Source organism: Hydra viridissima, unplaced genomic scaffold (genome assembly GCF_058129835.1).
Source record: "Hydra viridissima isolate aposymbiotic clone 2 unplaced genomic scaffold, HvirCarnegie_v1 scaffold_10, whole genome shotgun sequence".
In the NCBI taxonomy this organism is placed as follows: Eukaryota; Metazoa; Cnidaria; class Hydrozoa; order Anthoathecata; family Hydridae; genus Hydra; species Hydra viridissima.
Genome location: NW_028324309.1, coordinates 6,448,625 through 6,466,084, shown reverse-complemented (window position 1 = coordinate 6,466,084; position 17,460 = coordinate 6,448,625). Strand labels below are relative to the sequence as shown.

Here is a 17,460-nt window from a genome sequence, read left to right as displayed (position 1 = left end):
AAGGAGAACGTAGTAATAGAAATTTAGCCAAATCTTCTGCACATAATTTCCTCAATCAAAAATGTTATGCTATTGGAGGACTTAGAATTGAGGGGGTGTATATAGGTCCTTCTATTGTGTCTATTCAAGTCAAGCTGGTAGAAGCCGTCACAGTGAAAAATGCAACTTTTTCTCATAGCATCATGGGTGAAGGATTGGATTTAGGGGAAGTAGAATCGGATAATGAAATAGAATCGGAAGATGAAATGTAAATCACTTGTGAAATCTGTGGAATAATCTAATTTTTTTAAAATTTTTCTGAATTTTAAGAAATGATCAACGTTGAAGGAATTGTACTACCTAACAAACCTCTAACCAACTTTCAATTAATAGATGCTGTTAAAAAGCTCAAAATTAAAAACTTTAGAGGTGTTTTTGTGAGGGATGAATTGCCAGAAAAGTCAAGAAAAAAAGAATGTGGAATTGTCAACACGGGAGATTCTAGCACAGATGGATTTCATTGGGTGTGCTGGTATAAAGACAGGGATAAGAAGTACAGCTTTGACTCTTATGCCCAACCTCCTCTTGTAGAGCTCATTGATTATTTAAAAAGTCCAGTCTTTTACAACAGCGAAAGGGTTCAATTTGGTAACACTTCTTATTGTGGTCACTTGTGTCTTTATGTTTTAAAAAAATTACAGGAAGGGGATGACTTTCAAAGCGTTGTTAACACACTTTGGTGAAAAAAAAGTCGTGTCTATATAAAATGATTGACAAATTTGGTAGAACTGAATTGGGAAGGTATTTTTATGACCCTTCTTCATCATCAGCTATAACAGGTGACCTCTATGTCAGAACAGATGGAAACAGCACCATCACTGCAGATTTGGATTACAACTCTCATAAAATCATCAATTTGGGTGAACCTACCAACGCACACGATGCAGCTACAAAAAATTATGTGGACACGCATGCGTCAGGAGGAACTGGCACTGTGATTGGAGCTGCAGATTTGGATTTAAATTTTCACAAGGCGATCAATTTGAACGAACCTACTAATTTGCATGACGCTGCCACAAAAAATTACGTCGACGTCAGCTCGAGTCTATGTGTTAAAACAGACGGATCCAGTACAATCACAGGAATCATCGACATGAACTCTCACAAGTTGATTAATGTTTCCGATCCTACCAATTTAAAAGACGCTGCAACAAAAGGGTATGTAGACACCAAAGTTGCTTATAATAACATTTCTTACGTAGACATTAACATGGCAGCTCATAAATTGATTAATTTGGCTGAACCTACATCAGCTTCAGATTCAGCTACGAAAAATTACGTGGACACGCATGCTTCAGGTGGAACGACTGTGGGTATAACAGATTTGGATTTGAACTCGCACAAATTAATTAACGTGCTTGATCCAACCAACGTACAAGATGGAGCGACAAAAAATTATGTTGACTTGCTGTTACAAAAATCGAGTTTGACCAGTGTCGTTCCAAGCTCTAGTTTTACCAGTTTGGGATTCAAGTCTCAGACGGTAGCAGCGTTAACCACTTCTCCTGTGTTTGCGTTTTCTGGAAAATCCGGTGTGCTGAGAAGATTGTGGCTGGCTTTATACAGCACCTCTGACACGAATATTCCAGGTCAAGTTTTCATTCGAATCTTCACAGACGGAGAGATCAATGTTGGGAATTATGCAGAAACAACAGAAGGAATCGGTGTGGACAATACCGGTCTCGCTACTGATTTGCTTTTTTCTCCTTTGGGAGGAGCTTTTTACACCAATTCTCTGCAAGGTTGTAACATGTTTAACACCACTTCCTTGGGAGGATATTTCACGTTGGACATGCCTTTCAGAAACGACATCTCCATTCAACTGGTGAACAGAAATGCTACTGCCATCACGTATTGGATTCAACCGTTCATTTCCACACTTGCTTCTATTCCTGCAACCATCCCTCTTTACAAGCTATACTGCAGAACGTTTCGATATTTGAACACCACTTACGGCAGCGAATACGTTTTGCTGAACAGCAACGGAAAAGGAAATGGTTTATCGTTGAAATACATAAGGATGCACATCATTGGCGCTTCTGGAAACTGGTGGGAGTCTAGAGTTAGAATGTACGACGGAAATTTACCTCCTGGAAACGGAACCGTTCTCACTCCTTGGACTCCATACAACACCAACAATTACACCTACTTTCCTGGATATGACGGTGACAGCACATGCTTCTTTTCCTCCTCTGGACTGGAAGATTTTTACTTGTCCTCATGGAACGGAACAAATGTGACTTCATTTAACAACAAATCCACTGGGCTGTTGTATCAATCCACTTCATCCATCGGTTCTACATCTACCATTTCTTTTTACAGAAATTTTGGAGAAGCAGATTCTATGCCTACTGTCGCAGCTGGTAGAAGACTCGTTGTCACGCTCAACTCTGGTGATGCTCAAGTCGGTCAATCTGGAAGCTTTTACCTTCTTCTCGGACATGTCTATTATTACGCCTAATGTACAGATGAAAAAAAATTTTGAAAATGACTTAAATAAATTTCTTACTATAATAAAAATGAGTTACAGACAGCGTGCGATGATAGAACGATTGACTGCAATGTATGAAAGGACAGAGCCTCCAACGTTAGAAGAAATGGACAGTCTTGATAAAGATGAGACAGAATTGATAGAAAGAGATGAATTTACTGATGATATAGAAAAAATTTATAGAAGAGTTGAAGAAAGATATTATGCTAAGCTAAGCGAAGAAGAAGAAGAAAGAAATAGATTATTCGAAGTTAATCAGTCTACTACTATGTATAATAGATTAGACGGAGCTAATATGTTTAGTAGATTAGACGAAGATACTCTATTTAGTATATTTAGTCAGTCTTGGCCGTATTAGCAGTCTGATGATAGTTCAGAAGAAGACGAAGAGGAAGAAGAAGAGGAAGAGGAAATCGATAATGAAACGTATGAGAGTATAAGGTATTTGTGGAATGGATATGAAAGCGAAGAAGAAAGCGAAGAAGATGAAGAATATGGAGATGAAATCGATGGAGATGAAATTAATAGATTGAATGCAAGGTATATACTTCATGATGAAGAAGAATACATCGTAGAAGAATTCATTGTAGAAGATGAGGAGGAGAGAAGAAATAGATTAAAGATTAAAGCGTTATGTAAAGGTTTTCATAAGGATAAACATAGAGAGTGCGCTTCTGCTGCTTAAACATTTTTTTAGATTTTTAATTCTTTTTGAAGAATTGAAAATTGAATTCAAGTCGGTCAATCTGGTAGCTACTACCTTCTTCTGGTACAAGTCTATTATTACGCATAAAAAATAATTTTTTTGTAATAAAATGGAAACTAATGTATATAAAAATTTTTTTCATTATGATCGAAAGATGTGTAATAAATCATTTCTTTTTTTCGACAAGTATTTGAAGCATCCTCCCTCAAAAGTAGGAACTAGATATGAAATATTTGCTCAAAAAGACATTACACTAAATCGGCTAAGCCATCAGAAAATATCTTTTATGTTTGGAATAAAACTTAAAAGCGGATTAGCTTTAGTGAATTTGAGGGAAAGCATAAAATCAAAACTGGATTATTTCAACCACAGCATCATACTATCAGAGTCGGTGGATAATGTGATCATGGAAATTTACAATAACAGCAAGTCAGATGTCATTATTAAAAAAGGAGAAAGTTTATGCTTTGTCAATTTCATTAATGAGTGAAAAAAAATATTTCTTTTCGTTTAATAAAAAATGGAATACAATTACGATGCTAAATCTAAAATTTACCCAGTTCTTCCAACAGCTCCTGCAGATGAAGGACACAATTACCGTCTTCAGAAAATAAGTGAAATCCAAAAAGAGATGGACAACGAGAGGAAAAAGAGAGTACATATGAGCAAAAAGTGTCATCGCGCTTTCAGAATCTTTTCTTTTGTAGACACTACGTTGCAAGCAGGTGGTGTTGCACTTGGAGTTGTTGGAATTGGAACTTTGAGTACCATCGCTGCTGCTCCTGTTGCGATTGCGTGTGAAGGTGTAGCTATTGGAATGGGGTTTTTATCTATTGTAGGAGGGCAAGTCAACAAAAAACTAGCATTAAAAGCGGAGAAGCATGAAAAGATCAAAGTGTTGGCAGAGTCGAAATTGAACACCATCAACAGTCACATTTCAAAGTCTTTAGTAGACAACGTTGTGAGCGATTCAGAGTATGAATTGATTTTAGACGAGCTTCAAAAGTTTAAGGGCCTGATGAAAGAAATAAGAACTAAAACAAAAATCAACATTGACGAGATAACCAAAGAGTCGTTGATCCAAAAAGGAAGAGAAGACGCTATAAAAGCGTTCAACAACATGTTTAAGAAAGGATCAACGTAGTCGTAAAACTAATTTAAAAAGCAGAGATAAGTTTGTGTTTTACGTTTTTTTTCTTGTGTTTTAAAAAATGTCCTTTTTTAAAATACTAGACCCAAACAAGAGGGATGAAATTGTGAGAGAATTTGTTGAAAGAAGAAAAAGAATATATCAAGATAGTTTGAATGAAATTATTTATGATGCTAATCTTCAGACTGATTTGAGCAAGCTTTACAAGCCTCTGATTGAAAGCAATGAAAAGATGCAAAACGAACTAAAAAGCATCGCATACAGAGAGGTTGAAAACACTCCACTGGCTTTGACTTATCCAGAAAGCGAGCCGTCGTCAATTAAAAGAATGAATTTAGGAGGTATTGCAAGTTTTTACTTGATGAAATATGCATCGAAAAAAGAATTAGGCGATAGAGTGTTTGGAATTCATGCAGAAGGTGGAAAATTGCATATCGGTAAAGAAGAAGTAACCATCGATGAAAACGACATCATTATTGGTGGAGAAAAGTATAATGGAACAAGAGGACTTTGGGAGTTAATTTCAAGGTCAAAACCTGATAAAACCAAGTACACTGATGACGACCTTAAAAATTATGAAGATATACTTATTAAAACTAAAGCTATTGAATCTGATGTAAATCCAAACAAACCAAAAGCTTCGAGATCTGAAAAATACGGCACGATTATAAAGCCTATTTGGGATAAATTTAAAAGTGAAACCAAAGTCAAAAAAGGTAATGGCGTGATTATTCTTCCGAGCGATCCAAATGCTCTTGTGGAAAATCTCAACTTGAGCATCGCTGCATGGCATGCTGGAAATAAAGGGTCAAGAAATGTAGCTGTTTCCATTTGCGATGAGCTGTTGAGACAGAATAGGATTAATAAAGACGAGTACAAGGCTATGATCGCGTATATCGATATGAAATAAAAAAAATCTATGGAAATAAAAATGATCGTTTATAGAAATAGATATGTTAAGAAGCATATTGTGGGTGGAAGTGGGATAATTGACACGCTTAAGAATTTCTTGAGAAGAGCAGCAGCTTCAAGCGCTTCAAGAGCAGCATCTACTTTGGCTAATAAAATTGCAAAAACTGAACTGGGAAGAGAATCAATCATGGCTACTAAATCTGCAGGAAAAGAGCTAGCTTCTACAGCCATTTCCACTGCTAGAGATGCGGCTATTGATAAAGGTAAAAAGACTATTGAGAAATTGTATTCCAAGACTGGAACTCCAAAACCACATGAAGCTGCAAAGAATGATCTCAGCCTTAAAAGCAAAGAAATTATTTCAAGCATTGTTAACAGAAAAACAACTCCAAGCGCACCAGTTATAGATGAATATTCTATGCTTGGATCAGGATTGTCGAAGAACAAAGCGATTAGAATACAAGATCTGGTAAAAAAAGGAAATGGGCTTTTGATTGCATGAGGATCTAAAAAATTTTTTCTTTGATATATAAAAATGGCAAATTCCGATGTTTTAAATTTTACAGAAGAGATTATTATTGATGAAGAAATTGAGAGATTTGAGTTTCATGAATACGAACCAGTGAATAAGAATCTAAACGTTGATGGAGAAATAAGAATCAATATTGAGCAGCAAGATTTGTTCACGCTTCCATCTGAGGGTTACATTTTGGTTGAAGGAAGACTTTTAAAAGCGGATGGAACTTCCTATGCGGATACAGATGTCGTTACTTTGGTTAACAACGGTATCATGCACATGTTCAGTCAGATTTCTTATCAGTTGTCGAATCAAGAGGTGGAAACCATTTACGATCCTGGACACGCTACCACCATGATTGGATACCTCAAATATCCAGTAGAGTTTCAAATTTCAGAGGGTATGAACCAGCTGTGGCAAAGAGACGTAACAGCTTTAGCAGATCTTGTCAACAACACTGGATTTAAGCAAAGACAAAATTACATCATTGCACAGCCTGAAGAAAAAGGAACGTTTTCGCTCTGCATTCCTTTAAAGCACATTTTTGGATTTTGCGACGATTACGATAAAGTGCTCTATGGATTTAAGCATACACTTGCTCTTGTGAGAAAGAGCGATAGTGATGCTATTTTTAGAACAGCTACAACAGCTGCAGGAAAAGTGGATTAGACTAAATTGTCTTTGTTTATGCCTCATGTCACACCCTCTGTTGTAACTAGTAACAATCTTTACAAAATCATTGAATCAAAAGTAGATGTCCCATTTTCGTTCAGATCTAGACAATGTGATACCATCGCTGTTCCTGTATCAAACAACTTTAGTTGGAGGTTAAGCGCAAGATCTGCTAGTGAAAGACCTAGGTATGTCATTGTTGGATTCCAAACCAATAAATCTGGAAATCAAGAATTAAATCCTTCAGTCTTTGATCACTGCGACTTGAAAAACATGTATGTCACCTTAAACAGTGAAAGGTATCCTGCTGTTGATTACAATTTAGACTTTAATAACAACAAATACTCTAGAGCTTATAGAGACGCATGTAAGTTTGACAATAGACTTTATGGAATTAGCGAAATTATGGCTCAACCCAATTTATCTGCCTTAAATTATAGATACATTTGTCCTCTTTTTGTTTTTGATGTAAGCAAGCAAGCCGAGAGGTTAAAAACTTCAGTGATAGATGTGCAAATAAAAGCTACATTCAATGCAAACGTTCCTGCAAACACTCAAGCCTTTGCTGTCCTCATTTCTGATAAATTGCTTAGACTTAAATCAGATGGAAGCAGAATGAATATTGTTTATTGATGTCCTTCAAAATAATATTTTTTTAATAAAAAAATGAGATATACGAAAAAGGATTTGAAAAAATTACTGAAAGAAAACGGAATTTCTAAAACGTCAAACAATAAAATGTCGCTCATGATGCTTGCGGTTGAAAACAATCTGATTGATAAAAACGAATGGATTAAAGACGTGAAGGAAGAGCGACCTGTTGGTAGACCGAAAAAGGATCTTCATCAATCCAAAATGGATCTTAAAAATCTTTAGATTTTCATTAATCCAAAAAGGATCTAAATCGGCTACAAGAAGAATAAAATGAAACAGTTTTTTCCGTTTTTTCTAGAATGTAGTATAAAAGAGACTGACGCAAATAAAAAAAGACATCTTGAGCTTCTTGCATTTGGAAAAACAGGTGTGTTTTGCGAATCTGTTTACGTCACTGAAAACGGAAATTTTAATATTCCAAAAGAGTACAGTGATAAAGAGAGAGACAAGCTTTACCGACTTGTATGGAGTGACGAGACAGAATATTCACGAATGGAAAAGAAAATCAAAGAACATCTCAGTACTTGGAAAAATTTGGCTAAAGAAGAAAAGCTAAGAATGATTGACAAGTATGTGCTTGATTTGGATTGCGATTTCGAGTATAAAAAAAAGATTTCTGGAAATCTGAAAAGCGCAATTTTAAATCATTCACTCGGTTCTAAAGACATTGTGTATGAAAACTTTAAAATACTTCATATGTCAGAAATGAAAAAATCGAATTTGATTTAAATAAAATCTTAGCATAATAAAAGATGTCTTACACAAGAAAGCTTTTGAAAAATTTGTTAAAAGAAAATGGTGTTTCCAAAACGTCTGACAATAAAATGTCACTCAAGATGCTTGCGGTTGAAAACAACTTGATTAGTAAAGATGCATTTTTGGAAAACTCGAAAGATATGAGACCTGTTGGAAGACCTAGAAAAAATGAGAAAAAAGAAAAGAAACCTCTTGATCCTAAATATGCGAGACTTGGTTTAATTAGAAATAATCCTTTAAGTTTGAGAATAACTCATGTTGATACTGGTGAGGTGGTAGAATATAAGTCTGCTTATGAATCGAAGAAAAAGACGGGGCATGGCTGGCAGTACTTTGCGATACGAAATGGAAAAGTAGTGGATGGATATAAATATGAGATTTTTTAGCGTGAGAAGTTTTTAAATTCTTTTATATATTGAATTTAAAAATTTGAAAATGATATAAATAAAAATCTTACGTTATTAAAATGGAAAACAAAACGGTGAAAGAATTAAAAGAAATTGCTAAAGGGCAAAAAATAAAAGGGTATTATAAAATGAAAAAGGAGGAACTTATAATGGCTTTGCAGCCTGCTGCTCCTCGTGTCGCTGTGCCTGCTGCTCCTCGTAGACGAACGACTGAGGCAAGATCTTTGTCAGTTGTTGTGAAACCTGTCATTGCTCCTAAACCAAAGATCATTTCACCAAGACCTGTTGTAAAACCTCCTATTGCTCCGAAACCAGTTCATTTGCAAAGATCAATTCTTGATGAGCCTGTTTCAGATTCATCACCTGTCATAACACCTAGACCAGTCATTCCACAGAGACCTTCATTTTTTTCAAGTCTGAAGGCAGTTGCAAAAAGTGTAACGTCCTATGTTGCAAATAAGTTTAATGATATTAAAGAATGGATAGATCCCTACGTTCCTGAAATAGTTAAGAAGAATGTAAGCGAATCAGTGGAACAAATCGATAAAAAGATAAAGTCTATCAAATCACTTGTATTAAGAACAGTGTATAAACAGCCCGTGTCAAAGCCTTATAAAATAAAATTCAAGTTGACTGAACATTCAGCAGAGCATGCTGTGAGACAATTTTCTTACACACCTTCTTCTCGATACCAAGACATTGCATCCTTTTTTAATTCGGTGAGAGAGCCAGCCATTCAAACCATGGAAGGAGAAAGAAACACAAAGGTAAGAATTGTTTTAGCGTGTGAAATGAAATCTGTAAGCATCATCACTGGTGAAGAAGTGACTAGGGAAGCAACCTTTTCATCAAGATCAGAGATTATTCTAGCAGCTACGGATGTAAGAACGCTCATGGGTGAAATGGAAGAAAAAGTCTTGGAAAGTAACACCAAATACAATGCGTTAGGATCTAATTGTACCCTATCAAAGATTTTAAGAATAGACATTAACTTTACTGATTACGAACCTCTCAGCGGTTCTTCTTACATGGAGCTGTCTCCTATCTTAAAAAATAAAAAGGCGGTTATCAACATGGAAAACAAGGACAATCAATGCTTTAAATGGGCAGTCACTCGAGCTTTGAATATGAAAAAAAGAGACAACGGAAGAATTGATGAAGAATTGATTCTAAAATCAGAAGAGCTCCATTGGAAAGGAATAGAATTTCCTGTGAAGGTGTCTCAAGTCGAAAAGTTTGAGAAAAATAATCCTGACATCAGCGTGAACGTCTTTGGGTATGAAAATGAAACACCTTACCCTTTGCAAATATTTAAATTTATAGATCGAAAGCACTGTGTTGACTTGATGTATATTTCAAACGAAGACAATAACCATTACTGTCTCATTAAAAGTTTGAGTCGATTGTTGTCTACGCAAACATCGAAAACAAAAAGAAAACAACATTATTGCCGAAATTGCTTGCAAGGTTATGACCAGGAAGAAAAGCTTCAACAGCATCAACCTTATTGTTATGATAACACATCAGTAAGAATTGAACTTCCTAAAGAAGGAACAACCGTTCAGTTTAAAAACTACAAGAGATCCATGAGAGTTCCGTATGTTGTATATGCAGACTTTGAAAGTTTCACCAAACCTATCAACACTTGCACACCGAATTTGAAAGAGTCATACACCAAACAACACCAAAAGCATGTTCCAAGCTCCTTCTGCTATTACATCAAATGCTTTGACGAAAGTCTTTATAAAGAAAAACCTTTTACATACATAGCAGAAAGCGATGAGGATGACGTAGCTCAAAAATTTATAACCAGTCTTGAAGCTGATCTTATAAAGATTTTCGACAAGATTGATACAGTAAAAAAGAAAGTGGAAACTGATGAGGATAAAAAGAATTTTGAGGATGCAACCCTATGTCACATTTGCGAAAAAGACTTTGGTAGTGATAAAGTCTCAGACCATTGCCCTTTGACCGGAAAGTATCGTGGAGCTGCTCATAAGAAATGTAGTTCAAGTTATAAAATTCCAAAATTCATACCAGTCATTTTCCATAATTTATCCAGCTATGACAGTCATTTGTTCATCAAGAAATTAGGTGGAAAGCTTAATTGTATACCTAACAATGAAGAAAAATATATCAGCTTCTCTAAAAAAATCAAAGTGAGAGAATTTACTAATAAGAAAGGCAGACGTAAGGAAGTATGGAAAGAATTGAGGTTTATTGACAGCTTCAGATTCATGGCTGATAGTTTAGATAATTTAGCTAAATATCTGACTGATGATCAATGTAGAAACGTTGCTCAATATTATTCTGGAAAGCAGTTTGAATTATTGCGAAGAAAAGGAGTTTATCCTTATGACTGGATGGACTCGATTGAAAAGTTTTCCGAAACGCAATTACCTCCTATCGAAGCGTTTTACTCTAAACTGAAAGATGAGGAAATAAGCTCTGAAGACTATGCACATGCGCAAAAGGTTTATGACGTGTTTCAATGCAGAATCTTTAGAGATTATCACGAGCTGTATAACGTCTCTGATGTACTGATGCTTGCAGATATCTTTGAAAATTTCAGAGACGTGTGTTATACCTATTACGGTCTTGACCCTCCTTGGTATTATACCTCCCCCGGTTTAGGTTGGGATGCTATGTTAAAGAAAACTAAAATTAACTTGGAATTGTTAACTGATATTGATATGCTCACTATGATAGAAAAAGGTATACGCGGTGGAATATGCATGATCTCCAATCGACTTGGAACTGCTAATAACAAATACATGAGTGATTATGATCCTTCAAAACCATCTACATTCATTCAGTATTTAGACGCTAACAATTTATATGGATGGGCTATGTGTAAACCTCTTCCTGTTAGAGGATTCAGATGGATGGCTGAGGATGAACTCTCCAATTGCAAATCCATACCTTGCATTCTCGAAGTCGATTTAACCTATCCTAAAGAGCTTCACGATTTACACAACGACTATCCTTTAGCTCCTGAAAGACTAACCATTGGAAAAGTAGACAAGCTTGTTCCCAATTTAAACAACAAGGAAAAATATGCTATTCACCATGAAAACCTAAAACTATATGAACGGTTAGGACTTGTCACCACCAAAATTCATCGTGGTATCACCTTGGAAGAAGAACCTTTCATGAAATCATACATTGATCTCAACACCCAATTAAGAGCAAAAGCTAATAACGAATTTGAAAAAGAATTTTTTAAGCTCATGAGCAACTCCGTCTTTGGAAAAACCATGGAGAATATTCGAAAGCATGTTGATGTTAGGCTTATCACCACGAGAAAAGAAGTCTTACAATTATCCAAAAAACCTAATTATGAGAAAAATACCATTTTTGATGAAAAACTCATCGCAGTTCACATGAAGAAAATAAAACTCTTTTACAACAAGCCTGTTTACTTGGGATTGAGCGTCCTAGACATCAGCAAAACACTCATGTTTGAACACCACTATGACTACATGAAGCCTAAATACGGAGATCGCGCTAAATTACTCATGACTGACACTGACTCTCTCATTTACGAAATCAAAACGGATGATTTTTATCAAGACATTGCTAGTGATGAAAAGTATCAATGCGCCAGAATCCGCTTATTCTACTAAAATAAGCGGATTCTGGCGCATTGATACTTTTCTATACTTAAGGAATTCAAGATGTCGTCGTTTTTTTATATAGATGTGTAATCGTGTTTTGAGTTATATTAAATGAATTTCAAGATGTTGTTGTGATGAAATGAATCTTTGTAGTGTGTGAATATGTGATAGCATTCATCGATGAATATTTTCGTATTGAAATGTGTATTTCAGCGATATTTTCTATAATCATCATAGGCGAAGAGTTTAGTCTATAAAATTAAAACAAGGTTCAGTGCCTATCGTCATGTCGTCATCAGAGCCGAAGAGTTTATCATAGTCCAATAAATTAAAACAAGGTTTTAGTTTGTAGTGTCCGATGGCTAGCATGTGAATGCCGTCTTGTAAGATGTGTCTTTTATCATCGTTAGCGCTGAGTGCGACTTTGTTGATTTCTTCGGTGTAGATATCATGATGATGAGATCGTATGACGTTCATGGTGGCGAGCTTTTCTGTCTTGTTCATTAAGCAGTCGTAATAGTCTTGATGAGTGATGTGTTTTTCAACGACTTTATTTTTAACCCCTTTACATTTTTTGCGTTCTTTTTCATTAAAGAGCTTATAGGAGTAGAGTTTAGGTCTAAGTCCTACAAACTCTTTAGTTTGTTTGCCAGCAACCTCGTCCTTGAACATTCCGATAACTTTTTTGTTTAAACCAACCTTGAACCCAACGTTTTGAATGGCGGGATGATCTTTAGGAAATTCACTCGTGTCAAATTTGTCTTCTACATCACTAGCAATGTCTTGATAAAAATCATCCGTTTTGATTTCGTAAATGAGAGAGTCAGTGTCAGTCATGAGTAATTTAGCGCGATCTCCGTATTTAGGCTTCATGTAGTCATAGTGGTGTTCAAACATGAGTGTTTTGCTGATGTCTAGGACGCTCAATCCCAAGTAAACAGGCTTGTTGTAAAAGAGTTTTATTTTCTTCATGTGAACTGCGATGAGTTTTTCATCAAAAATGGTATTTTTCTCATAATTAGGTTTTTTGGATAATTGTAAGACTTCTTTTCTCGTGGTGATAAGCCTAACATCAACATGCTTTCGAATATTCTCCATGGTTTTTCCAAAGACGGAGTTGCTCATGAGCTTAAAAAATTCTTTTTCAAATTCGTTATTAGCTTTTGCTCTTAATTGGGTGTTGAGATCAATGTATGATTTCATGAAAGGTTCTTCTTCCAAGGTGATACCACGATGAATTTTGGTGGTGACAAGTCCTAACCGTTCATATAGTTTTAGGTTTTCATGGTGAATAGCATATTTTTCCTTGTTGTTTAAATTGGGAACAAGCTTGTCTACTTTTCCAATGGTTAGTCTTTCAGGAGCTAAAGGATAGTCGTTGTGTAAATCGTGAAGCTCTTTAGGATAGGTTAAATCGACTTCGAGAATGCAAGGTATGGATTTGCAATTGGAGAGTTCATCCTCAGCCATCCATCTGAATCCTCTAACAGGAAGAGGTTTACACATAGCCCATCCATATAAATTGTTAGCGTCTAAATACTGAATGAATGTAGATGGTTTTGAAGGATCATAATCACTCATGTATTTGTTATTAGCAGTTCCAAGTCGATTGGAGATCATGCATATTCCACCGCGTATACCTTTTTCTATCATAGTGAGCATATCAATATCAGTTAACAATTCCAAGTTAATTTTAGTTTTCTTTAACATAGCATCCCAACCTAAACCGGGGGAGGTATAATACCAAGGAGGGTCAAGACCGTAATAGGTATAACACACGTCTCTGAAATTTTCAAAGATATCTGCAAGCATCAGTACATCAGAGACGTTATACAGCTCGTGATAATCTCTAAAGATTCTGCATTGAAACACGTCATAAACCTTTTGCGCATGTGCATAGTCTTCAGAGCTTATTTCCTCATCTTTCAGTTTAGAGTAAAACGCTTCGATAGGAGGTAATTGCGTTTCGGAAAACTTTTCAATCGAGTCCATCCAGTCATAAGGATAAACTCCTTTTCTTCGCAATAATTCAAACTGCTTTCCAGAATAATATTGAGCAACGTTTCTACATTGATCATCAGTCAGATATTTAGCTAAATTATCTAAACTATCAGCCATGAATCTGAAGCTGTCAATAAACCTCAATTCTTTCCATACTTCCTTACGTCTGCCTTTCTTATTAGTAAATTCTCTCACTTTGATTTTTTTAGAGAAGCTGATATATTTTTCTTCATTGTTAGGTATTCAATTAAGCTTTCCACCTAATTTCTTGATGAACAAATGACTGTCATAGCTGGATAAATTATGGAAAATGACTGGTATGAATTTTGGAATTTTATAACTTGAACTACATTTCTTATGAGCAGCTCCACGATACTTTCCGGTCAAAGGGCAATGGTCTGAGACTTTATCACTACCAAAGTCTTTTTCGCAAATGTGACATAGGGTTGCATCCTCAAAATTCTTTTTATCCTCATCAGTTTCCACTTTCTTTTTTACTGTATCAATCTTGTCGAAAATCTTTATAAGATCAGCTTCAAGACTGGTTATAAATTTTTGAGCTACGTCATCCTCATCGCTTTCTGCTATGTATGTAAAAGGTTTTTCTTTATAAAGACTTTCGTCAAAGCATTTGATGTAATAGCAGAAGGAGCTTGGAACATGCTTTTGGTGTTGTTTGGTGTATGACTCTTTCAAATTCGGTGTGCAAGTGTTGATAGGTTTGGTGAAACTTTCAAAGTCTGCATATACAACATACGGAACTCTCATGGATCTCTTGTAGTTTTTAAACTGAACGGTTGTTCCTTCTTTAGGAAGTTCAATTCTTACTGATGTGTTATCATAACAATAAGGTTGATGCTGTTGAAGCTTTTCTTCCTGGTCATAACCTTGCAAGCAATTTCGGCAATAATGTTGTTTTCTTTTTGTTTTCGATGTTTGCGTAGACAACAATCGACTCAAACTTTTAATGAGACAGTAATGGTTATTGTCTTCGTTTGAAATATACATCAAGTCAACACAGTGCTTTCGATCTATAAATTTAAATATTTGCAAAGGGTAAGGTGTTTCATTTTCATACCCAAAGACGTTCACGCTGATGTCAGGATTATTTTTCTCAAACTTTTCGACTTGAGACACCTTCACAGGAAATTCTATTCCTTTCCAATGGAGCTCTTCTGATTTTAGAATCAATTCTTCATCAATTCTTCCGTTGTCTCTTTTTTTCATATTCAAAGCTCGAGTGACTGCCCATTTAAAGCATTGATTGTCCTTGTTTTCCATGTTGATAACCGCCTTTTTATTTTTTAAGATAGGAGACAGCTCCATGTAAGAAGAACCGCTGAGAGGTTCGTAATCAGTAAAGTTAATGTCTATTCTTAAAATCTTTGATAGGGTACAATTAGATCCTAACGCATTGTATTTGGTGTTACTTTCCAAGACTTTTTCTTCCATTTCACCCATGAGCGTTCTTACATCCGTAGCTGCTAGAATAATCTCTGATCTTGATGAAAAGGTTGCTTCCCTAGTCACTTCTTCACCAGTGATGATGCTTACAGATTTCATTTCACACGCTAAAACAATTCTTACCTTTGTGTTTCTTTCTCCTTCCATGGTTTGAATGGCTGGCTCTCTCACCGAATTAAAAAAGGATGCAATGTCTTGGTATCGAGAAGAAGGTGTGTAAGAAAATTGTCTCACAGCATGCTCTGCTGAATGTTCAGTCAACTTGAATTTTATTTTATAAGGCTTTGACACGGGCTGTTTATACACTGTTCTTAATACAAGTGATTTGATAGACTTTATCTTTTTATCGATTTGTTCCACTGATTCGCTTACATTCTTCTTAACTATTTCAGGAACGTAGGGATCTATCCATTCTTTAATATCATTAAACTTATTTGCAACATAGGACGTTACACTTTTTGCAACTGCCTTCAGACTTGAAAAAAATGAAGGTCTCTGTGGAATGACTGGTCTAGGTGTTATGACAGGTGATGAATCTGAAACAGGCTCATCAAGAATTGATCTTTGCAAATGAACTGGTTTCGGAGCAATAGGAGGTTTTACAACAGGTCTTGGTGAAATGATCTTTGGTTTAGGAGCAATGACAGGTTTCACAACAACTGACAAAGATCTTGCCTCAGTCGTTCGTCTACGAGGAGCAGCAGGCACAGCGACACGAGGAGCAGCAGGCTGCAAAGCCATTATAAGTTCCTCCTTTTTCATTTTATAATACCCTTTTATTTTTTGCCCTTTAGCAATTTCTTTTAATTCTTTCACCGTTTTGTTTTCCATTTTAATAACGTAAGATTTTTATTTATATCATTTTCAAATTTTTAAATTCAATATATAAAAGAATTTAAAAACTTCTCACGCTAAAAAATCTCATATTTATATCCATCCACTACTTTTCCATTTCGTATCGCAAAGTACTGCCAGCCATGCCCCGTCTTTTTCTTCGATTCATAAGCAGACTTATATTCTACCACCTCACCAGTATCAACATGAGTTATTCTCAAACTTAAAGGATTATTTCTAATTAAACCAAGTCTCGCATATTTAGGATCAAGAGGTTTCTTTTCTTTTTTCTCATTTTTTCTAGGTCTTCCAACAGGTCTCATATCTTTCGAGTTTTCCAAAAATGCATCTTTACTAATCAAGTTGTTTTCAACCGCAAGCATCTTGAGTGACATTTTATTGTCAGACGTTTTGGAAACACCATTTTCTTTTAACAAATTTTTCAAAAGCTTTCTTGTGTAAGACATCTTTTATTATGCTAAGATTTTATTTAAATCAAATTCGATTTTTTCATTTCTGACATATGAAGTATTTTAAAGTTTTCATACACAATGTCTTTAGAACCGAGTGAATGATTTAAAATTGCGCTTTTCAGATTTCCAGAAATCTTTTTTTTATACTCGAAATCGCAATCCAAATCAAGCACATACTTGTCAATCATTCTTAGCTTTTCTTCTTTAGCCAAATTTTTCCAAGTACTGAGATGTTCTTTGATTTTCTTTTCCATTCGTGAATATTCTGTCTCGTCACTCCATACAAGTCGGTAAAGCTTGTCTCTCTCTTTATCACTGTACTCTTTTGGAATATTAAAATTTCCGTTTTCAGTGACGTAAACAGATTCGCAAAACACACCTGTTTTTCCAAATGCAAGAAGCTCAAGATGTCTTTTTTTATTTGCGTCAGTCTCTTTTATACTACATTCTAGAAAAAACGGAAAAAACTGTTTCATTTTATTCTTCTTGTAGCCGATTTAGATCCTTTTTGGATTAATGAAAATCTAAAGATTTTTAAGATCCATTTTGGATTGATGAAGATCCTTTTTCGGTCTACCAACAGGTCGCTCTTCCTTCACGTCTTTAATCCATTCGTTTTTATCAATCAGATTGTTTTCAACCGCAAGCATCATGAGCGACATTTTATTGTTTGACGTTTTAGAAATTCCGTTTTCTTTCAGTAATTTTTTCAAATCCTTTTTCGTATATCTCATTTTTTTATTAAAAAAATATTATTTTGAAGGACA

At 35.4% G+C, this 17,460-nt stretch overlaps 1 protein-coding gene across 1 annotated transcript; it reads left to right on the top strand.

Annotated features, from left to right (window-relative positions):
* The first annotated feature begins 6,502 nt into the window (after positions 1-6,502).
* On the top strand, positions 6,503-7,120 carry LOC149882882 (uncharacterized). Its single transcript, XM_090100967.1, has one exon. It carries the CDS (start codon positions 6,503-6,505, stop codon positions 7,118-7,120), a length of 618 nt encoding a protein of 205 aa, XP_089957093.1.
* The last annotated feature ends 10,340 nt before the right edge of the window (positions 7,121-17,460 follow it).